Source organism: Podarcis cretensis (genome assembly GCF_951804945.1).
Source record: "Podarcis cretensis genome assembly, chromosome: 17".
In the NCBI taxonomy this organism is placed as follows: domain Eukaryota; kingdom Metazoa; phylum Chordata; class Lepidosauria; order Squamata; family Lacertidae; genus Podarcis; species Podarcis cretensis.
Window position 1 is genome coordinate 7,458,925 of NC_137187.1, and position 23,474 is coordinate 7,482,398.

Here is a 23,474-nt window from a genome sequence, read left to right on the forward strand (position 1 = left end):
GGCATGACCCCAGTCAGAACTGACTTCCTGCTATTGTTAATGGGAGGAAATCTCTCACTGGCACTGCGCTGTGTTGCGGTAAGAAAACCCACCAAGAACTGTTATCAATCCAGAACTGGAATCAGGCATTCACTACTGTCACTGTACGCAATATAAAATGAAAAACTCGCAACTTTGGGCAGCAACCCAATGCACGTATTTAGCACAAAGGGACTTTATTTTGAATTAGTATGAGATTCTGATGTAGCTAGAAATACTGTTTATAAGAGGCGGGAACCAGACTGGTTTTCTCAACTAATTTTCTTAAAAGAACATGCAGGGGAGCTTATCCCACCATCGCTCGCTTTTTGTTCTGTTTTGCAAATTGCAGCACAATGGAGAACCGTAACAAAACACACAGTTTCAGATCTCTAATGTATAATTGTTAAAATACATGACTGGAAACAATTGACGAGCATTAAAATCAAGCCAAAAGTAAAAACAACTATCTAATACAGCTCCTTCCAAAATCCAGGGTGGGTGGTGGGAGGTTGTGAATTCTCAAAAGTTATGAAAGTTAGGAATGAAAACCATATCATGTCTAAATCTATTAGATGTATTTTCCATGTATCGTGCATTAATTTTTCCATGAAACTGAGATGTCAAACTTGCTTGTGCCAATTTTCAATAAAAGAAAAACAGAGGACCTTTTGCTGCCTGCAGCCAAGAGGAAACTAATGAGATTTCCAAGAAGGGGTTTGGGGGCAAGGAAGAGCAAAAGGAGCTGCTTACAGGATGATCTGGTTACATACCGTATTTTTCGCTCTGTAGGATGCACCGGACCATAGGACGCACCTTGTTTTAGAGGGGGAGAACAGGGGGGGGAATTCTCCCCCTCTCTGCACAGTGCCCCTTCAGCGAAGCGGCAGGAGAAATGGAGCCCCTTCCATTTCTCCTCCCGCTTCGCAGAAGGGGCGCTGCGCAGAGAGGGAAAACTCAGCGGCTATCCGCAATCCTTCAGAGCGTGGCGGGAACTCCCACTGTGCTCCGAAGACATGCGGATAGCTGCCTGAAGCCCCCGGAGCACAGCGGCTTCAGCAAAAGCAACGCGAAGCCTCCGGAGTGCGGAGGGAGTGCTCCCTCTGTGTTTCAGAGGCTTCGCGTTGCTATTGCTGAAGCCAAGGAGCCTGCATTCGCTCCATAGGACGCACACACATATCCCCTTAATTTTTGGAGGGGAAAAAGTGCGTCCTATAGAGCGAAAAATACGGTATTTTAGAAATATGATCAAAGCTAGAGAAACAGGGCAAAACCATCACATGTGGTTCATTCTCATTCTGAGCATCCCTTCCTGCACTCAGGTGATAGGGATGGGTTAATTTTACTGGAGTGAGTGCTAGTGGTAAATTAGTTTAAGACAGGCTTTGCTCACTGAGGCTGAGATTATCTTTTGTGGTGCAGCGGTCCAATGGGAGCCCCAGGCTGAATCAGAAAAGCTTTCTCCCAGACCTGTCTCAGAAAAAAAAACCCTCTGAAGACATGGAAACCACATTTCACATTCAACAGTATCTGATGCAGTTGTGAGACCAGCCCCTTCCTGCAGGTATGGACTGTATCTCTGGCACTCATTTTCTAAGGTTGTTGATGGTCTAGGGAAGCCCACCGTATAAGCTATTTGCTTTAAAAAAAACCTATAGGTCTGGAGCACTGTTAGTCGATAAAATGACTTTTCTTCTTTAAGTTTTCAAGGTTCTTAACTTGGCTCAAGGTTGTCATCTGAACTAGCCAGATGTTTAACTGAGAATCAGTCACAATCAGTCCATCCTTTGGAAAATAAGACTTTAGAACCGTCTTGCCCCAAAATGGCAGCTAGACATTTGTGGCGATTTGAGTACAGTGGTACCTCAGGTTACATACGCTTCAGGTTACATACGCTTCAGGTTACAGACTCCACTAACCCAGAAATAGTGCTTCAGGTTAAAAACTTTGCTTCAGGATGAGAACAGAAATTGTGCTCCGGCGGCACATCAGCAGCAGGAGGCCCCATTAGCTAAAGTGGTGCTTCAGGTTAAGAACAGTTTCAGGTTGAGAACAGACCTCCGGAATGAATTAAGAACTTAACCTGAGGTACCACTGTACTATTTGGATGGGTGTGTCCAGCAGGTGGTGCTTGGGGAGTACTTTTTGGTCCCATAGAGCCTTCTGTGTGGGGATCCTCAAGGCTTAACTGAGGCTTTCAATGTTTTTTAGTCCACGGTTCCCTTGACCAACTGTACATTTTTTCTGCGGCACCCCTGTGGGGCTCCGGAGCCCAGTTATGTCACCCCTTGCCAGCAGAGCTGGCAGCCTCTCGCCCTTTTTCAAACACCCTCCCTTGTGGAGTGTTCCCTCAGCCTCCTCTCCCCTCTCCTTGGGAGTCCTCTGGGCAGCTGCTGCTGCCATCCCTGGTCTCTGTGCTGCCCCCCCTGCCCCAAAGAGAGGCACCTCCTCACACTGCCCCACAGGGGCCTGCGGAGAGGATGTCCCCACCAGCCTTAGTGGCCCAACAGAGACTGGCCAAAGGTGAACATGAGGCCAGCACCTTACCTTGGGAGGCAGCAGGTGCGGCAGCAGGCACCGCCGGGCTTGCATGGCAGAAAGTCTCCCCTTCAGCACCGAGCACTCAACTCCCAGGCAGGCCTTACACATAGCAAGCGCAAGAAAGGCCAGCACAACACCTGCCTTACTGACTGTCTGGCCTCCATCTTGTCTGTCCTTTCCCAACAGCAAGGGCTGGAGGAGGAAGAAGAGTTTGGATTTGATATCCCGCTTTATCACTACCCGAAGGAGTCTCAAAGCGGCTAACAATCTCCTCTCCCCCACAACAAACAGCCACGCAAGCCTTTGAGAGGCAGAGATGCGAGAGGGCATCAAAGGATGGAGAGAAGGTTGAGGAACAGAGGTCAGTGTTGCCTGCGGTACCCCTGACCATCACTCAAGGCATCTCAGGGTGCCATTGCACACTGGTTGAAAACCCCCATAACATCTACATGAAACTGCTGAGTGGGGTTTTGGAATACATTATCAGCATGGACAGTGTTCTCGAATCTACCAGCATGAGTTTGACCAAACAGTGGGAGGCAGCGGAAGACAGGAGTGCCTGGCGTGCTCTGGTCCACGGGGTCACGAAGAGTCGGACACGACTAAACAGCAATCAGCAATATGCTGATGACACACAGTTCTTCTTCTGCAGGTGATGGCAGTGGTAGACCGTTGTCTTCCCTCAATAACTTTGACTAGATGAGAGTCAACAAACTGAAGCTCAGTCTGTTAGGTATTGAAGTTCTCTGCCATGTCCACCCACTACAGTGGTACCTCGGGATGTGAACAGGATCCGTTCCAGAGCCCCGTTCACATCCCGAGCAGAAAGTAAGATGCAACAGCGCGGATCGCGTTTTGTCACTTCCATGCATGCGCGAGCGGCAAAACCTAGAAGTAACGCGCTCCGTTACTTCTGGGTCGCCACAGAGCACAACCCGAAAGCGCTCAACCTGAAGCGTATTTATCCCGAACTATGACTGTACTTAATACAATCCAGATAGGACTGAAGCACGATTAGTGAGTGATTCCCTAGATTAGATGGATGGGAGTTTGCCTGCTCTTGATGGAGTTACACTCACTCTGAAGGAGCAGGTCTGTAGCTTGGCGGTACTTCTAGATCAGCAGTTCTCAACCTGTGGGTCCCAGATGTTGTTGGACTACAACTCCCATCATGCCTGAGCTCTGGCCTTGCTAGCTATGGGTAATGGGAGTTGTAGTTCAACAACATCTGGGGACCCACAGGTTGAGAAAGGCTGTTCTAGATCCTTTGCTATCACTTGAGGCTCAGGTGCCCTCAATGACACCGTGTTCCTTCCATCAGCTTTGCCTGGTGGCCCAGTTGTGTCCCTATCTGGACAGGGATAGCCTAACTTCTGTTGTCTATGTTCTGGTAATCTCTAGGTTACATGTATACATAGGCTTGCCTCTGAAGATGGTTCGGAAACTTCAGCTGGTGCAGAATTTGACGGCCAGGTTGCTCACCAAGGCAGGATGGTTTGAGGATATTACACCGATCCTGGCCAAATCCACTGACTGCCAATTACTTTCTGGGCAAACCAGAGCAACACACGGAAACGCCATTTACCTTCCCGCCAGAGCAGTACCTATTTATCTACTTGCACTTTGACGTGCTTTCAAACTGCTAGGTTGGCAGGAGAAGGGACCGAGCATCGAGAGCTCACCCCGTCACGGGGATTTGAACTGCTGACCTTCTGATAGGCAAGTCCTAGGTTCTGTGGTTTAACCCACAGTGCCACCCACATCCCAACTACTCTATTACGAACTTTAAAAATGGAAAGCGTCATGCTGGTGGTCAACAAAAGAGGTTTAAAAACTTTCTCAAGGTAAATATTTTAAAATGTAGTATAAACACTGACGACGGGGGAACCCTGGCCTGCAAGCACTCCAGTTGGATAACAACCTTTACCAAAAGTGTCATGGGCTTTGAAGACGCTCAAACTCAGGACGCAAAGGAGTAACATGCTAAGAGGAAGGCACGCTTAGCAAACCCTCACCGTGATCAACTCCCACACAGAAACCTATGTACCCAATGTGGAAGGATGTGTGGATCCAGAATTGGCCTCCAAGGTCACTTACGGACTCACTGTGAAGACCGTGTTCATGGTAGACAATCTTACTCGGCTACGAGTGATTGCCGAAGAAGAAGAAGAAGAAGAAGAAGAAGAAGAAGAAGAAGAAGAAGAAGAAGAAGCTTAGAACAAAACATAATGGACTCAACCCACTACCAGTGTGACCTTTAAAACATACCATATTTTTTGCTCTATAAGACTCACTTTTTCCCTCCTAAAAAGTAAGGGGAAATATGTGTGCATCTTATGGAGCGAATGCAGGCTGCGCAGCTATCCCAGAAGCCAGAACAGCAAGAGGGATAGCTGCTTTCACTGCGCAGCGATCCCTATTGCTGTTCTGGCGTCTGAGATTCAGCATATTTCTTTTCTTGTTTTCCTCCTCCAAAAACTAGGTGCATCTTGTGGTCTGGTGCATCTTATAGAGCGAAAAATACAGTAATTTTCATTCACTGGACAGAATCAAAAACAGATTAACATCAGATTTCTCCTGCCTTAAGTTTGTGGGGAAAAGAGCTACAAATCTGCAGTGGCGTAGCGTGGGGGGTGCAGGGGGCCAGCCGCACTGGGCGCAACATTGGGGGGGGCGCACTCGCAGCTCTCTGCCCCTACCTGGCTCACTCTCTCTCACTGCAGTGCTGGCTGTCCGAATCCAATCCGAGCTGCCGGGTCGCTGCCCACTGTGGAGGGGGAGGGTGCCAGGCGTGCGTTGCGTTGCGGAGCAGAGAGAGAGAGCGAGGGAGGGACTATCTGGGGGAGGGACAGTGCAGTGGCCGCCCAGCGCAGCGCTGAGCGCGGGAGAGAACCACACCCGACCAGCCCAGGCAGCAGCAAGAAGAAGCTGGCAGCGGCGGCAGGTTAGGGGTTAGGGGCACAAATTGCTTGCCTTGCCCCGGGTTAGGGGGCACAAATTACTTGCCTTGCCCCGGGTGCTGACAAGTCACGCTACGCCGCTGCAAATCTTAGCCCCATGAGTTTCCATGCTTCTCTCCTGCTTATTTCTGCCTCTCCTTCCTCTTGATTCTTCTGTGTTCGACTTCAGACTGAAAATTCTTGGCGGGATAGAACAGGGGGCCCTTGTGTTTTCCTTTAGAAAGCACTTGTTGACTGGTGGAATTACAGAAGTAACTACACAGAATTAGGCTGCTAAGATGTTTCCTTTCTGGCCAAGTGACAAAAGTTCCTTACCTAAAGATCTCCCTTTCCCTTACCTCTTCCCTCTATATCCCCATGTTAAACAGAAGGAGAGTGTGAGAGAAATATATTTTTCATACATCCCCATATATGTGCGCACGTTTCTATAAATAGATTTCGTTTGGGAAAGAAAAGCAATTGGGGAAGGGCAAACACAGCTAGCAGGGGAGAACGGAGGCTCATTTCCACCCGGGTCAAAAACCCAGTTTGGCAAAAAAAACAAAAAACCCACAGGCATTTGGGTACACACAAAGGCTGGGAGCCTCAATGGTGCCTTTCCGGAGGCTTCACCAGGGCATAAAAACCTGGCTAGCCCCCAACCCACCCCGGCTCTGAGAAAAGGGTGGACGCTCTCCGTGACGCCCCATCCTTTGCTATTTCCATCAAAGATTAAGTTTCAAAGAGATTCAAAAAAAGCCAAGAATAAAAACAAAATCCAGACAAGTAACCGGAGCCTTCTCACGGGTTTCACCCCAGCACCACCAAGAACAGCTTTGCATTGATGCACTACCCATTTTTCCTGGGAGTAAATTCTACTGGCCTTAGTGGGGCTTACTTCTGAGTAAGACACGTGCAGGGTCGCGCCTAAACAGCAACCGGTTCGCGGTGGGGTTTGGAAGACAACACGTAGGGGTGTCGAATTGAATCAAAATTGGGAGGGGGGCAGGTAAACCCCGCCCTGCATAATCGATTACAGGATGTGGTGGACACTCAGCCTTTGAATGGCAATGCCCATCAACTTTTATGGGGTGGCGAAGGACCCCCCCCCCCCCGCCCCTCGGAGTTAGCTCCTATGCCACACACACCATTTGAAAGGCAATGCCCAGCAACTTGGGCGGGGGGCGGGGGGGGCTCATATATTTGATTGGAGAGGCTGAAGTGACCTCGGCCCCTCGGAGCTGGCTCCTATGGCAACACGTGCCTTGCCGTCTTCACGTAGATTAGCAGCAACACGTGTCTTGCCTTCTTCTCAGTGTTTCGCCTGGCGCGCGTTAGATTTTTACGCTTTCTTGCAGGATCCTGGGAACGCAGCGCCTGGCAAAGAAGCGGCACCGAGGCAGCAGGCATCCACACACACAAACACCCCCGTTTCCGCGCCATCCTGCCTGCACAAATCCCCTGCCCCACAGCTCGGCTGCTCGGACTTACCAGAAGTCCTCCATGGCTCTGCTTGGAGATCTCCAAACGGGAAGATGGTGGAGCGCACAGGCCGCCCCCCTCGCTCAGTTTGGGAGAGAAGAGGGATGGCGCGCTACTCTCCTCTCGGCTCCTCCCGATTCATTTCCATTTTTCGCAGGGAGGGTCAGGTCGGGGCAGAGGGAGGAGGAAGGGCGGGCGCGGGCATATTTGGGGCGAGACACTGCCTTCTTCTCACATGCGCTGGCAGGGCTTGTTGTTTATAAAGCGCTTCTATGCCCCGGGGGCAAAATCAGGGCGAGGCTCTCCCGGAATAAGCGAGCACAAAGCCCCCTGGAGGCCGGAGAACGGTCGCCATCACGTCGGTTTCTTCTCAACCTCAGTTTGCCGGAATTGGAAAAGATCCCGTGGAAACAGACGTTTTCTAATCTAGGGTATGCGCACTGCTGGTGCCTGGCTATTTGCGCCCTCGACTAATTGCTTGCACACCACACACCCGCGTTGCTAACAGTCTTTGAGTACAGTACTTTTTTTCAAATACAAAAGAATATGTTTGGCACACAAATCATTTTGAACGATCCTGTGAATTGTCTCAGCCTCTTAAAAGTTTTGATCAGAAGGTCGATCAGAAGGTTGGTGGTTCGAATCCCCGTGACGGGGTGAGCTCCCGTTGCTCGGTCCCTGCTCCTGCCAACCTAGCAGTTCGAAAGCACATCAAAGTGCAAGTAGATAAATAGGTACCGCTCCGGCGGGAAGGTAAACGGCATTTCCATGCGCTGCTCTGGTTCGCCAGAAGCGGCTTAGTCATGCTGGCCACATGACCCGGAAGCTGTACGCCAGCTCCCTCGGCCAATAAAGCGAGATGAGTGCCGCAACCCCAGAGTCGTCCACGACTGGACCTAATGGTCAGGGGTCCCTTTGCCTTTACCTTAAAAGTTTTGATTTCAAGTACACCAGAACCTCACTTTGCATGCCTTTTCCTTTGCAAATTCTGTCTCAGATTCCTCGAGGCCAAGTTGGCATCTTCCATTGACATTGTTGCCAAGCCAACTGGGCTCTTTTGCAACGCTGTTGAGCCTATATTTTACAAGTCTGAGCTTTGAGAAACTGTGTTCATTCCCCACTGTGTGTGGTTTCCCCATAAGTGTGAGAAGGCTCCTTTTAGAGCAACAGAAACATTGGGCACATTATCCAGGAGTTTTTTGTTGTTGTGGGGGCATGAAGAGAAGTACTCCTTGTCGTGGAATAGATTTCGGAAGCAGTGACGTAGCGTGGGTTGTCAGCACCCGGGGCAAGGCAAGTAATTTGCGCCCCCTAACCCGTGGATTTTAGCACTCGAGTGCGAGCGCCCCCCCCCAGATGTTGCGCCCGGTGCCACCGGCCCCCCCTGCACCCCCCACGCTACGCCACTGTTCGGAAGTGTTCAAGCTATTGCTATAATTTCACAACACAGATTTTCAGCGTCACTACCGTATATCCTTCTTTCCACTGTGCATCAGTGATTTCCCCAGATTCTTGAAGGCCTTATGTACATCTTCAATAGATTTTTGTTGTTGATGATACTGTATAAATCATACAGGAAGCTAAAGCAACATAATATACAATCATAGTCATATTGAACAAATGACAAACATCAGGTGCGCAGTCCTGAATAACTGAGTTGTTTTTGGCTGAGTTTCTGTGTTATAGCACCTGCTACAAGTTGTGGTAGGGACGCTCCCAGTTGCATATGTCTCCATGTGCACCCATTGTTTTGCTTCTTTACAATGAGGCCGAGGGGGAGGCCCCTTCAGTACAGTGGCACATCGGGTTACATACGCTTCAGGTTACAGACTCCGCTAACCCAGAAATAGTGCTTTAGGTTAAGAACTTTGCTTCAGGGTGAGAACAGAAATTGTGCTCCTGCGGTGCGGCAGCAGCAGGAGGCTCCATTAGCTAAAGTGGTGCTTCAGGTTAAGAACAGTTTCAAGTTAAGTACGGACCTCCGGAATGAATTAAGTACTTAACCCGAGGTACCACTGTGTGTGTGTGTGTGTGTGTGTGTGTGTGTATTCAGATTGAAATTTTACAGTCACATATCGAACACACAACATAAAAACAAGATTCCATGGAATCTCTTCCCTCCTCCCCTTTGTGGGTCCTATTGTTAATCATTTCCTCCTGCATCTTTCATAATAATCCAAATCTTTTATCTCTCCATTGTATCCAAAATTCACAATTAAACTACAAGTGATGTTCCAATCCTACTAACAGTTTCAACTGTTTACAATGGTATTTAAGATGTTATAAATTTTCCCCATTCCTTATTAAAATTTAGGCCTTCCTGATTTCCGGTCATTTTAGCCATTTCGCCATAATCCATCAACATTCTTCTCTGATCGGGACTTTATCTTCTTCCCTGTTTTAGATCTTGTTAAAGGTCCCTGTGGATTCCTGTCAACATTGGATCTAAATTTAAATGCTTGTATTGTTTCTGTATTTGGAATCTGTATATGAAACTGTTTCTAATTGTTTTTACACTTTACGTGCTTTGTGGTTGTAACTGTTTTATTTATTTTACAATTGTGTATTTAGCTGTTGTAACCCACCCCTGGGATGTTATGGTAAAGAGCGGACAAGAAATCTAATAAACAAACAAACAAACAAACAAACAAACAAATCTTTCATTCAAAGACTCTTCTCTGTTATTTCCAATGGCAATTCATTTTGCCCACATAATAGCACAGACAGAGCAGCTGACAGGACTGAGTCAAAGGCAAAAAGTGATTTTAAAGCGTAATAGAGTATGAATTAGCCACTGGAGTTTCTGTACTCCTAAGGTGGTTACCCTGCTACCCCAGAACCAGCAGAACAACCTTTCTTTTCTTCCTTTCAATAGGACAGAACAAAAAAGCAGAACACACCCAGCAGGAAGGTTTGTATAAATGTCACGGAAATATCATCTAATGTAAAGAAGCAGCTAGAGTTACAGTGGACCAGAAAAGTCAAGAGGAATGCTGGAGAACAACACACTTGTGGTGACTGCAGAAATAGAGTGAATCCACTCTTCAGAAATAGACAAATTTACTACTGTGTAAGAGTGTTAAACCAGACTAGGAAGTTTGGGTCCAGATCCCCACTCTGCAAAAGGCACCCATTGTAGCCACTGGTATGTTTTCTAGCATAGAAAGAAAATGCAATGGCTATTGTTATTGCAGTGGTACCTCAGGTTACATATGCTTCAGGTTACATAAGCTTCAGGTTACAGACTCCGCTAACCCAGAAATAGTGCTTCAGGTTAAGAACTTTGCTTCAGGATGAGAACAGAAATTGTGTTCCAGTGGCGCGGCGGCAGCAGGAGGCCCCATTAGCTAAAGTGGTGCTTCAGGTTAAGAACAGTTTCAGGTTAAGAACAGACCTCCGGAATGAAATTGTTCTTAACCTGAGGTACAACTTTAGCTAATGAGACCTCCCGCTGCCGCCATGCTGCTGGCGTGCGATTTCTGTTCTCATCCTGAAGCAAAGTTCTTAACCCGAGGTACTATTTCTGGGTTAGCAGAGTCTGAAACCTAAAGCGTCTGTAACCTGAAGCATTTGTAACCCAAGGTACCACTGTATTCTGATTTTTCCTCAGAACTGGGACTCAAGGCGGCTTACAAAAAATTAAGCAAACATTGGCCCTCTGAGCTCCCCCCACACCAGAACCAAGTGGGACCCATGGTCTGTCTCCTGTCTCTGTAGGAGACAGAGGCCCCATTCCAGCCCCAAAGGCCTGGCCCCAGTATGGCTTGCTTCCCCACAGGGTGCCTATGATGGGGGTGCCTGGGGGCACCCTCTTGTGCCCTCTCAGAATCTGGTGTCATTGGCCCTGGAGGGCGTTGTTCACCCTCCATGCCCCACCCCTGACATGCTAAGATACACCCACTATGGGTGCCCCAAACCCACACTATGCCACTGCCTACACAGACCCCCAAAATCATGGGAACTGTAGTTTAAGGGTGCTTGGAATTGTAGCCCTTTGTGGGTAAACTGTAGTTCCCATAATTAAGGGAGGTGGGTCCCCATTTCCCTAGTTTATATTAATGCCTCAATGAGCAGTCAATTAAAAATGGGGGATTTGATTTAACGTACACTGTGCCGCTTGTGTTATTTCAGGGAACACCTTGCTTTTAATTTCCTTATTGCTCTTATTAAAAATAACGCTTTCCCTAGGTGGCCTGCTCTCTCCTTCACAAAAATCTAGGAGGGGTATTTTCTCTGCTGTTGTTGTTCCTTAGTTGTTGGTTTTGGCTACGGGCTTTACTTCTGCAGCTGCTAAACTCATTCGCATCAAGGGAGTGGCTTTGACTCTCTCAAAACCAACAGAGCAGCACAAAAGCAGGAAGCAGGTCACAGAATACTCAGTGCATGGCGAGGCCCTGGGCCCCGCAGTTCCCTTAGATAATAAACACACGGACATGAATGTTTAGGTTAATGAGATAAAATAGGTCACAATTTTATTGGTTACAGATGTAAGCAGTTTGGCTTAGGCGTTGGGTGAAACCGGACTATATCCTGACACCTACCCATCTGCAGGGAGTCTCATAAGAGTAAACCACCGGGACCAGGAGAGGCATGAAGCGGGAGGAGCAAAGGCAGGCACGTCAGCATAGTCTCAGATTGCTTGCGGAAAATCCTGGATAGGAGGAGACTTAGGCAGCTGTGGGAAGGTGGGGACCTTCAGTATTCACAACTGCCTCACAGGGGCAAGACCCACTGGAGAAGAGTTGCTGTAATCAGGCCTGGCACTCCAATTTTTCTAATAAAGAGTTAACTTCACCCATTCCGTGTGATTTACTGCTGGCTCACTCCTGACACCAGGTACAACTTCTCAAAATAAAAATGTAGCCAACTGTAATCCCGAATTCTGCCCTCTTCCTGTTACAACCAGCTCTTAAACCTGCCCTATAGGATGGGACAAAGAGGGTGACTTAATATTTTTGTCTTTCTGTCTACATTTCATCCTGAATGGTGAAAGTCTGGTTTAGGCTTCTCTGGTTTCTCTTAACCCAGTAACAATAGGGGCAGGTGATTTATGGCACAGTCCCAGAGAAATTATGCTCAGCTGCCGAGGTGGAATTAAGTCCCCCTCCATTTACCTGCAGGGCAGTATAATGCACTCCTGAATGGGTTTTTATCTGATTCCATAGCATGAAAAATAAATAATGGAAGGTTTTAAATGTCACTTAGCCCATGACCACAGGATTCTCTTGCATCGAAAAAGAAAAGAAATACAGTGGTACCTCGGGTTACATACGCTTCACGTTACATACGCTTCAGGTTACAGACTCCGCTAACCCAGAAATAGTGCTTCAGGTTAAGAACTTTGCTTCAGGATGAGAACAGAAATCTTGCTCCGGCAGCACGGCGGCAGCAGGAGGCCCCATTAGCTAAAGTGGTGCTTCAGGTTAAGAACTGTTTCAGGTTAAGAACGGACCTCCAGAACGAATTAAGTACTTATCCCGAGGTACCACTGTAGATGACACTGTGCAGCTGGAAAGAGACATTAGTTTTAGACAAAGCTGAAAGTACCGTATTTTTCACCCCATAGGACGCACTTTTTCCCCTCCAAAAATGAAGGGGAAATGTGTGTGGGTCCTGTGGGGCGAATGCAGGCTTTCGCTGAAGCCTGGAGAGCGAGAGGCATCGGTGCGCACCAACCCCTCTTGCTCTCCAGGCTTCAGGAAGCTGTCCGCAAGCCTCGCGTGCCTGGCGGGAGTTCCCGCCGGGCGCGCAAGGCTTGGGGCGGCAGCCTGCAGCCCGAAGCACGCGGAGCCCTCCGGAGGGTGCCCCGTGCTTCGGGCAGGTGTGTGCAAGGCTTGGGGCGGCAGCCACGGCTGGGAGGGGGAAATAATTTTTTTTTATTCATTTCCCCCCCCCCAAAAAAAAAAAAAACACGAGGTGCGTCCTATGGGCTGGTGCGCCCTATAGGATGAAAAATATGGTAGTTTGAGAGAGACATCATTCGTCATCACAGTGTACACATATCATTTTAGTCCTGCCCAAACAAACAAAAAACCTTGGGAAAATGGTATTCCAGAGTCAAAATGAACTAAGATTATGACGGTTTCAGGTAAGGATTAAGGCCTACAGTTCTGTGAGCAGCTCAGAGTGTTTGCTTATACATTTGCACAAAACTCCACATAGAACTGAATATTTATCTGAAATCTTCATTCATACAAGTGAGCAGGAACGATAACTTTAGACTCTGCCCACTCTGGGCAGCTTCCACAAATACAAAAAATACACTAATATGTCATACATAAAAAACTTCCCTGAACAGGGCTGCCTTAAGATGTCTTCTGAATGTCAGGTAGTTGTTTATCTCTTTGACATCTGATGGGAGGGCATTCCACAGGGTGGGTGCCACAACTGAGAAGACCCTCTGCCTGGTTCCCTGTAGCTTTGCTTCTCACAATGAGGGAACTGCCAGAAGGCCCTCAGCGCTGGACCTCAGCGTCCGGGCAGAAAAAATGCAGTAGCCAGAGTGCTGATTGGGGCACATGGCCGACAATAGAAAACCATTGTTAAAATATCTGCACTGGCTGCCCATCTGCATGAAGTTTGCTCCTGAAAAAATGTTTGTTTGTCCTTAAGCCAGCCTCCCTCTCTCTCTGCCTAGCAGTTTTATTGTATTTTTAAAAATGGGGTGATTATGTTTCCATAGACTATTTGCGCAGGAGATGATAAGTAATTCAACTGCTTTAAGAATACTCTCACAAATTTGTAAGCTGTTTTGCCTAACTTTCTGGTGTTGCAAAATGCTGATTCAAAAATAAATGGTGCCCCTTTAAGAGTCCAGGGTTTCACATGGTTTTCCTACTAAAGTAAGCTAAGCAGTAGACATACACCTCCCAGAATTAGCGGGGGGTGGGGCGACAAACATCTCTCTTATTATTTATTGACAAAGAAAGGGCACGCTAAACAAAAGTTCCCAAATATACACATCTAGCTGGCAGGTTGGCTGCAAGGGGTGGGCTGGCAGAATGTAGCAGCAAAATTGCTGAGCATATTTTGATTTCCTCCTTCCGTCCATCTCTTCCTTTTATATGGGCCAAGCCACTTTTTAAAAATTACAACATGGAAACTAGTGCCCATGACTACATGCCACAATCCTGAATTCCATATCTTAGTTAAAGGTAAAGGTAAAGGTACCCCTGCCCGTACGGGCCAGTCTTGACAGACTCTGGGGTTGTGCGCCCATCTCACTTAAGAGGCCAGGGGCCAGCGCTGTCCGGAGACACTTCCGGGTCACGTGGCCAGCGTGACATCGCTGCTCTGGCGAGCCAGAGCCGCACACGGAAACGCCGTTTACCTTCCCGCTGGTAAGCGGTCCCTATTTATCTACTTGCACCCGGGGGTGCTTTCGAACTGCTAGGTTGGCAGGCGCTGGGACCGAGCAGCGGGAGCGCACCCCGCCGCAGGGATTCGAACCGCCGACCTTTTGATCGGCAAGTCCTAGGCGCTGAGGCTTTAACCCACAGCGCCACCTGCGTCCCCTACGTACTGTGAAAAGAAATATTTCCTTTTCTCCACTCTGAAGCTATTCTCAATGGAGATGCCACCCCTTAAACAAAACCATTATAAATTTCCCCGAGTCCTTTCCATCAGGCTGAGAGGATCAGTCTGCTGTCTGGGTGCTAGAGAGAGGACAGGGCTCCTGTACCTTTAATAGTGCACAAGAGGGAATTTCGGCGCTGCAATTTACATGAAAAGCTACACCTGCTGAAATGGCATCTTCTGCACAACTCTTAAAGGGGAATGAGCCCTATCCTCTTTTTAGAACAGTGTTCCCCAAACACTGTGGTCTCCAGTTGTTGTTGGACTACAACTCCCATCATCCCTAGATGGCAGACCCAGTGGTCAGGGGCGATGGGCATTGTAGTCCCAACAGCAGGAGACCCAAGTTTGGGAAACCCTGTTTTAGCACCTGTCTACCCTAAATGCGGGTGGCGCTGTGGGTTAAGCCACAGAGCCTCTTGGGCTTGCCAATCAGAAGGTTGGCAGTTCAAATCCCCGCAACGGGGTGAGCTCCCATTGCTCAGTCCCTGCTCCTGCCAACCTAGTAGTTTGAAAGCACATCAAAGTGCAAGTAGATAAATAGGTACCGCTCCAGTGGGAAGGTAAATGGCGTTTCCATGCGCTGCTCTGGTTTGCCAGAAGCGGCTTAGTCATGCTGGCCACATGACCCAGAAGCTATACACCGGCTCCCTTGGCCAGTAAAGCGAGATGAGCGCCACAACCCCAGAGGCGGCCACAAATGGACCTGATGCTCAGGGGTCCCTTTACCTTTACCCTAAATGAAAATGAAATAAGACTGGCTGCTCATCTGGTCTTAGCATATCACACCAGACAAGAGTCTGGCTCCTGCATTCTGAATCAAAAGCAGCCGCATGTAGATACCAAAGGAGCAGAAACGACTATTTATGCACTTGACGAGAGCAGCACGGAAACTTCTGACCCAGAGATAGAAAGAAGATAAAGTCCCGACCAGAGACAAATGGCTAATGAAGATGATGGACTACACGGAAATGGTGAAAATGACTGGGAAAATCAGAAACCAGGAAGAGAGAAACTTTAATAAGGAATGGGAGAAATTTACAAATTACCTAAGAGAGTACTGTAAACAACTAAAAACTTTGGCAGGATTTGAGTAACGCTTGTAATGTACTATTAATTAAGGTAAAAATGGATTATTTTAAGAAAAATAGAGAAAATATATGATGCAGTTGAAAAAGATTGAAAATGGAAACCATGGAAGGGTGGAAGGAAGTCCAAAGATTTAGGGAATCCTAAATGTTGATGGTTATGTCTAATGTTTGAATTTAAATATGTAGTGTAAAACTGAATAAAAAATATTATTTTTAAAAAAACCCAGCCACATGTAGAGGATATTGTAAGGGTAATTTCTTCAGGTAGGAGCAAAACTGATGTATTAGCAGAAGCTTCTGCAAAGTACTCTTGTCCATTTCAGCTACTCGCTGAACCCACAAGCACCCCAAAACTGCACAGGTGATATCTACAAGGAATTACCAGTGGTCACTGGTATACTGGGACAGAGCTGCAGAGTCACCCTGCTGATACTAATATCACTGCATCTTATCTGGATGGGGAGGGGCAGAGTCGATTCAATATTTCCAACCAGTGCATCCATGCATGCCCCACCCCAACCTTCCCACTGTACTTCCCCAGCCCCGTACAGGAAAGTTGCCACAATGCTGGTTTCTGGGGGGTTGTTCTACTATTCTGCACCAGCTGCTACTGTCCAAAATACCTAACGCTGGAACGGTGAAACTACTGTATTGTCTAGACTAGGCACCCCCAAACTCGGCCCTCCAGCTGCTTGGGGACTACAACTCCCATCATCCCTAGCTAACAGGACCAGTGGTCAGGGATGATGGGAATTGTAGTCCTCGGTCCAGTATACCTGAAGGAGCGTCTCCACCTCCATCGTTCTGCCCGGACACTGAGGTCCAGCGCCAAGGGCCTTCTGGTGGTTCTCTCGCTGCGAGAAGCCAAGTTACAGAGAACCAGGCAGAGGGCCTTCTCGGTGGTGGCGCCCTCCCTGTGGAATGCCCTCCCACCAGATGTCAAAGGGAAAAATAACTACCAAACTTTTAGAAGACATCTAAAGGCAGCCCTGTTTAGGGAAGCTTTTAATGTTTAATAGGTTATTGTATTTTAGTGTTTTGTTGGAAGCCACCCAGAGTGGCTGGGGAAACCCAGCCAGATGGGCGGGGTATAAATAATAAATTATTATTATTATTATAGTCCCAAAACATCTGGAGGGCCGAGTTTGGTAATGCCTGGTCTAGACCACACATTGTTCCTCAGCATCCTGACCATTGCTGACTTTAGAATCTCCTCAACCTCCCTAGGGGCAAACAGAAATGCGAGAAAAAACTGAGTGAGTGTAATTGATTGTGCTTGCTGCCAAGTTGCCAGATGACCTTACCCAGTGGCTTCATTAAAAGAAAATTACTTTATTACACTTTTTAAAACTTAATAAGCAAACTTAACAAAATATAACACTGCTGTGGTTCCACAAAGATTGACTACAGTCACCATGAATTACAGAGGAGCAGGCTGTGTAGCACGAAACCCTCACTCTAGTAAGGTTTCCATATGTTTGTGGCAGTCTTGGAGTTTGAACCTCCTAGGGCTTGCCGATCAGAAGGTCGGCGGTTCGAATCCCCACGACAGGGTGAGCTCCCATTGCTCGGTCCCTGCTCCTGCCAACCTAGCAGTTGGAAAGCATGAAGTGCAAGTAGGTAAATAGGTACCACTCTGGCGGGAAGGTAAACGGCGTTTCCGTGTGCTTTGGTTCGCCAGAAGCGCTTAGTCCTGCTGGCCACATGAACTGGAAACTGTACGCTGGCTCCCTCAGCCAATAAAGCGAGATGAGCGCCGCAACCCCAGAGTCGGTCACGACTGGACCTAATGGTCAGGGTCCCTTTACCTTTTATGCAGGTATAAGATGAAGGGATGGGACGCAGGTGGCGCTGTGGGTTAAAGCCTCAGCGCCTAGGGCTTGCCGATCGAAAGGTCAGAGGTTCGAATCCCTGCGGCGGGGTGCGCTCCCGCTGCTCGGTCCCAGCGCCTGCCAACCTAGCAGTTCGAAAGCACCTCCGGGTGCAAGTAGATAAATAGGGACCGCTTACCAGCGGGAAGGTAAACGGCGTTTCCGTGTGCGGCTCTGGCTCACCAGAGCAGCGATGTCACGCTGGCCACGTGACCCGGAAGTGTCTCCGGACAGCGCTGGCCCCTGGCCTCTTAAGTGAGATGGGCGCACAACCCCAGAGTCTGTCAAGACTGGCCCGTACGGGCAGGGGTACCTTTACCTTTACCTTTAAGATGAAGGGATGGGATGTGGGTGGCTCAGTTTTTTTTATTTCTGCCCCACCACCCTTTGTGTTACACCTCAGAGAACTCATAAGTTTGTTACACTTTTCTGACACTCTTGATAGGTCTCAATAACCATGCATTGATTTTACGCATATTGAGGTTACTGCACAAAAACAACACAATAGCAGTGATGTCTGGCAATGATTTCCTGTGCTGCAAATCAGCCATATGGTTGAAAGGAAGTGTGAATATCGCTTCCCTGCCAGGATCTGCAAATATAATAAGTAAATATATTCTGCAAATATAATAAGTAACTCCACCTAACTCCTGCCCAAGTAGGCTGTGAAAACATGAAGAGAGAAAACTACCAGCCAAAGATTTCTCAGTTTACAGCATGATTGTGTACAGTGGTACCTCAGGTTAAGTACTTAATTCATTCCGGAGGTCCGTTCTTAACCTGAAACTGTTCTTAACCTGAAGCACCACTTTAGCTAATGGGGCCTCCGGCTGCTGCCGCGCCGCTGAAGACCGAGTTCTGTTCTCATCCTGAAGCAAAGTACTTAACCCGAGGTACTATTTCTGGGTTAGCAGTCTGTAACCTGAAGGATATGTAACCTGAAGCGTATGTAACCTGAAGCGTATGTAACCCGAGGTACCACTGTATAGTCGTACCTTGGATCCTGAACAGTGCTTTTTTTCTTTACATTTTTTTAGGGGTACTCTCATTTTCCTACACATACAGTGGTACCTCGGGTTAAGTACTTAATTCGTTCCGGAGGTCCGTTCTTAACCTGAAACTGTTCTTAACCTGAAGCACCACTTTAGCTAATGAGTCCTCCTGCTGCCGCTGTGCCGCCGCCACATGATTTCTGTTCTCATCCTGAAGCAAAGTTCTTAACCCAAGGTACTATTTCTGGGTTAGCGGAATCTATAACCTGAAGTGTATGTAACCTGAAGCATATGTAACCCGAGGTACCACTGTATTGAAATACTGCCCCTCAATGAGGCCAAACTTAGATTCACAAAATGTTTAGGGGTATACGTACCCCTGCATCCCCCCAGAAAAAAAGCACTGGCCTTGGTACTCGGACGTTTTGGCTCCCAAACGTCACAAACCCGGAAGTGAGTGTTCCAGTTTGCGAACGTTCTTTGGAACCAGAACATCCGACATGGCTTCTGCTGCTTCTGATTGGCCGCTGGAGCTTCCTGCAGCCAATCAAAAGCCGTGCTTTGGTTTGTGAATGTTTTGGATGTCAAACGGAGTTCCAGAACAGATTCCCTTTGACTTCCAAGGTACAACTGTACATGATTCAATACAGGGAATAGCTCAGTCGGTAGAGCATGAGACTCTTATTCTAAGGCCCTGGGTTCGAGCCCCACATTGGGCCAAAGATTCCGGCATCCCAGAGGGTTGGGCTAGATGACCCTCATGGTCCCTTCCACTCTATGATTGTATGTTTACTCAGAAGTAAATCCCTCTGAGTTCAATGAGTCTTGCTCCTCAGTAAGTAGGTACAGGAGCCTTCTCCACAGAGCACTATAGATTGTTTCTGGTTGCTTTTCTAAATGTTCTGTCAGGGATGACCCGCCTTTTAACAATCTCTCCATTGGTATATAAGACCACAGTGGATTTGAAAGGTTTGTACTGCCAGTTACCTTAGAGGCTGAAGTAAGTAGGAGTCTGATTTTAGGTAGCTTAAAGCTGTTGGACTTTGAAATTTTGTCTTGCCTGGAATGTGCTTTATTGTGGTTGCGCGGCTCCATTTATTACCCTTTTAAACAAACTTTGTTTTAGACTTTGAGGGTGTCTGCTGAAGGAGTAGCTGCTCTTTCTGGGTGGAAACATGTAACATGTAGCTGGGTGGAGCCCCCATATTTAGTGGCAGTATAAAGGTAAAGGTAAAGAGACCCCTGACCATTAGGTCCAGTTGTGGCCGACTCTGGGGTTGCGGCGCTCATCTCGCTTTATTGGCCGAGGGAGCCAGCGTACAGCATGACCAAGCCGCTTCTGGTGAACCAGAGCAGCGCACGGAAACGCTGTTTACCTTCCCGCCAGAGCAGTACCTATTTATCTACTCACACTTTGATGTGCTTTTGAACTGCTAGGTTGGCAGGAGCAGGGACCGAGCAATGGGAGCCCACCCTGTCGCGGGGATTCGAACTGCCGACTTTCTGATCGGCAAGTCCTAGGCTCTGTGGTTTAACCCACAGTGCCCTGGAGACAAATGAGGGGAGGGCTGTTGGCTTTTCTGCCCCGGCTTTGCATGAATGAAAATGAACTGTAGGTCCAGGTGAATGCAAGTTTTGCATGGCAGGGGTTGCATCCTGACTTTCTGTGTTATGCAAGGAGAAACACTCTGCAAACTCTTGATTGTAGTACCTTCAGTGGCCACACTGCAGAGACTATTCCCAAATATTTTGTTTCAGTGATGTTAGATGGAAAAACCTTTGACCTCCCATTATAGTAAGCCTCTAACCAAATAAACATGCCGCTATAGACACCAAATCCACATCATTCTACATCTAGAGGTGGGTTCCTGTATCTCTGCATGACTCAGCAAGCTGTTAACTATCTGTAAGGCTCACCTGAAGGCCTAGCCCCCACCCCGGCCATCTGATAGGACTGTTTGTGTTTTCTCCCCTCCTCTTGAGGAGTTTGCTATTACCCTACAGAAATATCTGGGATTACCCAATTCTTTTTCCTTCATTCAGTCAGCTGACTCGGCAACTGCAGAAACCCAGGTGGTCCCTCTCATCTGTAATCTACTTCAAAATGTGAGTTGTCATATTTTAGGACTTGGCTAGTTAATTCTATGTTTTGTTTTGCAAACAGCAGTTTTCCATTTTTGAATCTCTCTTGATTGCTAAATATACAGTGATACCTGGGTTCTCAAACACCTTGGTACTCAAACAACTTGGAACCCAAACACTGCAAACCCGGAAGTAAGTGTTCTGGTTTGCAAACTTTTTCAGAAGCCAAACGTGCTCTATTTTGAGGGTTATGTTTCCGTTTTGAGTGCCACACTTCCATTTTGAGTGTTACACTGAGGTAGGTCTGTTTTTGCTATTCTTTTTTTTTTGTGACTGTGTGGAACCCAGTCCAGCTACTGATGCATTGATGGTGTGACTGCAGTACATTCTTTATTGCTTTCATTTTATGGATCAATGGTCTCGTTAGTAAAATTCATGTTAAATTGCTGTTTTAGGCGTTGTTTTTTAAAGTCTGGAACGGATTAATCCATTTTGCATTACTTTCTATGGGAAAGTGTGCCTTAGTTTTGGAATGCTTTGGTTTTGGAACAGACTTCCGGAACAGATTAAGTTTGAGAACCAAGGTGCCACTGTACTTCATTGGGATATTTGCCTATAAGCCTGGGACTGGCTTTATGCAGTCCCCATCTGTGACGCTAACCTGGCTTTCTTTAAGGCCTCTTGTTCTCCAGAAGTAAAACTGTCAGCCTGAATCTTCTGCATGTTCAGGCAAAGGATTAAAATTTCTGATGGTAGCAGCACTTCTTAGGAGTAAGCAATGGAGGGCATCTTGCAGCCTGCCTTACCTCAGAGGTTGTTGTGAACAAAAATTGCCCTTTTCCCTTATGGGGTATCCAAGAGCCCACTATTGGTAGGAGATAATAACAGAGACCAACCAGAGAATATTGAGAAGCAAAGCAGCTATTAAGCTTGATCTTTATTGATCTGTTGCAACAGGGTGCTCCCCTCACCCGCAGGAGAGGGAGAGGAACCCAGAAAAATGGCCGCAAGGCCTTATAAAGACTTTTGAAATTGCCACCCTGTAGATCAAGACCACCCCCAGAAACATCATACATACATCACAGAAGGGGTGTAACCCAAGACCACCCCTCAGATACATCACACCTACATCACAAAAAAGGCAGTCTAAAACAGAACTTGGAATGTTGTTTATCTCGTGTTTGCCAGGTTATCTGATTGTCTTTCCTGATAGTCTGTCACCCATTAAAATGCTGATTACTCAATTCTTGAGACAATGGGAAGGGAAAACATTTGGTCAGTTTAGGAATCAAAATGGTTCCAGGTCGGTCTTCCTGTGCTGATCTATGTATGTGCTTGGTTGGTAACTTATGAACATTAAGGTAAAGGTAAAGGTACCCCTGCCCGTACGGGCCAGTCTTGACAGACTCTGGGGTTGTGCGCCCATCTCACTCAAGAGGCCGGGGGCCAGCGCTGTCCGGAGACACTTCCGGGTCACGTGGCCAGCGTGACAAAGCTGCATCTGGCGAGCCAGCGCAGCACACGGAAACGCCGTTTACCTTCCCACCAGTAAGTGGTCCCTATTTATCTACTTGCACCCGGGGGTGCTTTCGAACTGCTAGGTTGGCAGGCGCTGGGACCGAGCAGCGGGAGCGCACCCCGCCGCGGGGATTCGAACCGCCGACCTTTCGATCGGCAAGCCCTAGGCGCTGAGGCTTTTACCCACAGCGCCACCTGCGTCCCCAACTTATGAACATTACCATATATCTAAGACCTCAAAATTCCTATCACAAGGTGGCGGTGCTGAAACCCATATGTCATGGGTAAAAGCCTCCTCTAATTAGATTGTAATGCTTCCTGCCCTAGGCTTGTAGTGCAGGAATATTGCATTTCTCCTAACTAATGTTTTCTGTGACTGAGCTAGGAGATAGGAAGCGTCAGATCCAAACTTCTGCTATCAACTTCCTGGATGGCCTTTGGGCAAATGTGTGTCTGCTTTGGCTCCAATCTGTAATGACTGCTCCCCACATTAAATGGGGGGGGGGCGCCTTTTGCGTGGTCGCGCGCAGCCCCCCCTGATCCCAGTGTGGCTCCCAGTAGTTCTGGCTGGCTTTGCCCTCCCCAGGCGGGATACATGGAGGTCTCCGTCTACCTCAGCCAATCGCCCAATCCTGCCTGGGGAGGCGTTGCCAGGGCATTGGCCAGTAGGGGGAGGGACCGCCCTGCCCACACAACAGAAGGTGAATCTTACCTGCGAAGCGTCAGTTGGCTTCCTGCAGCCAATCAGAAGCCGTGCTTTGGTTTTCGAACATTTTGGAAGTCGGACGGATTCTGTTTGACTTCCAAGGTACGACTATATTAGAAAATCCCCAGATAAAAATCCCCTAACCATTATAACCTTATGGCCTTATGACCTTTATAAAAAAGCAATTAATATAAGAGCAACATTTGTTCTGAAAAGGCAATAAAAAAGCAACATAAATTATTTTTCTCAGGTCTCCAGCTGTTGTTGGACTACAACTCCCATCATCCCTAGCTAGCAGGACCAGTGGTCAGGGATGATGGGAATTGTGGTCCAAAACCGCTGGAAACCTTGGGTATGCTAGAAAGGAAAGGAGTAGACCTGTTAGCTTCATTTAGAGTAAAGATAACTAACACACCTGTAGTATCCTTTACCTTTATTTCGTTTGACCTCTTGGGTACTCTGTGTGGTGGTTAAAAGCGTCATCGTGGGGAAGGCTGTGTTCAGGAGGGATCGTGAGAGAGCAGTGTGGGGATGCTTGAAGGAATCTATGTAGAAAACTTGCATTGACTCCTAATGCTCCCTGCAAAACAGACCACCTTTAGTTGCAGTTCTCAAGTAGGTTTCTGAGTACTTTCTCCAGTGTGTGCAATGTGAATGGA

At 47.7% G+C, this 23,474-nt stretch overlaps 1 protein-coding gene and 1 long non-coding RNA gene across 3 annotated transcripts in view; one reads left to right on the top strand and one right to left on the bottom strand.

The window, feature by feature from the left end:
- Positions 1-7,257, bottom strand: part of LOC307206303 (stimulated by retinoic acid gene 6 protein-like) — a 53,357-nt gene extending 46,100 nt beyond the window's left edge. The window contains exon 1 of one of the 2 annotated variants that reach the window (XM_079959419.1): positions 6,990-7,257. In XM_079959419.1, the coding sequence (XP_079815545.1) occupies positions 6,990-7,003 (14 nt within the window). In that variant the 5' untranslated portion in view covers positions 7,004-7,257. The remainder of the gene's footprint in view (positions 1-6,989) is intronic. The other variant, XM_079959418.1, reaches the window with a different exon arrangement.
- A 14,238-nt stretch (positions 7,258-21,495) lies between these two features.
- LOC307206634 overlaps positions 21,496-23,474 on the top strand; it is a 153,280-nt gene continuing 151,301 nt past the window's right edge. Inside the window, exon 1 of the long non-coding RNA XR_013834440.1 lies at positions 21,496-22,308. This is a non-coding gene — a long non-coding RNA (uncharacterized lncRNA). The remainder of the gene's footprint in view (positions 22,309-23,474) is intronic.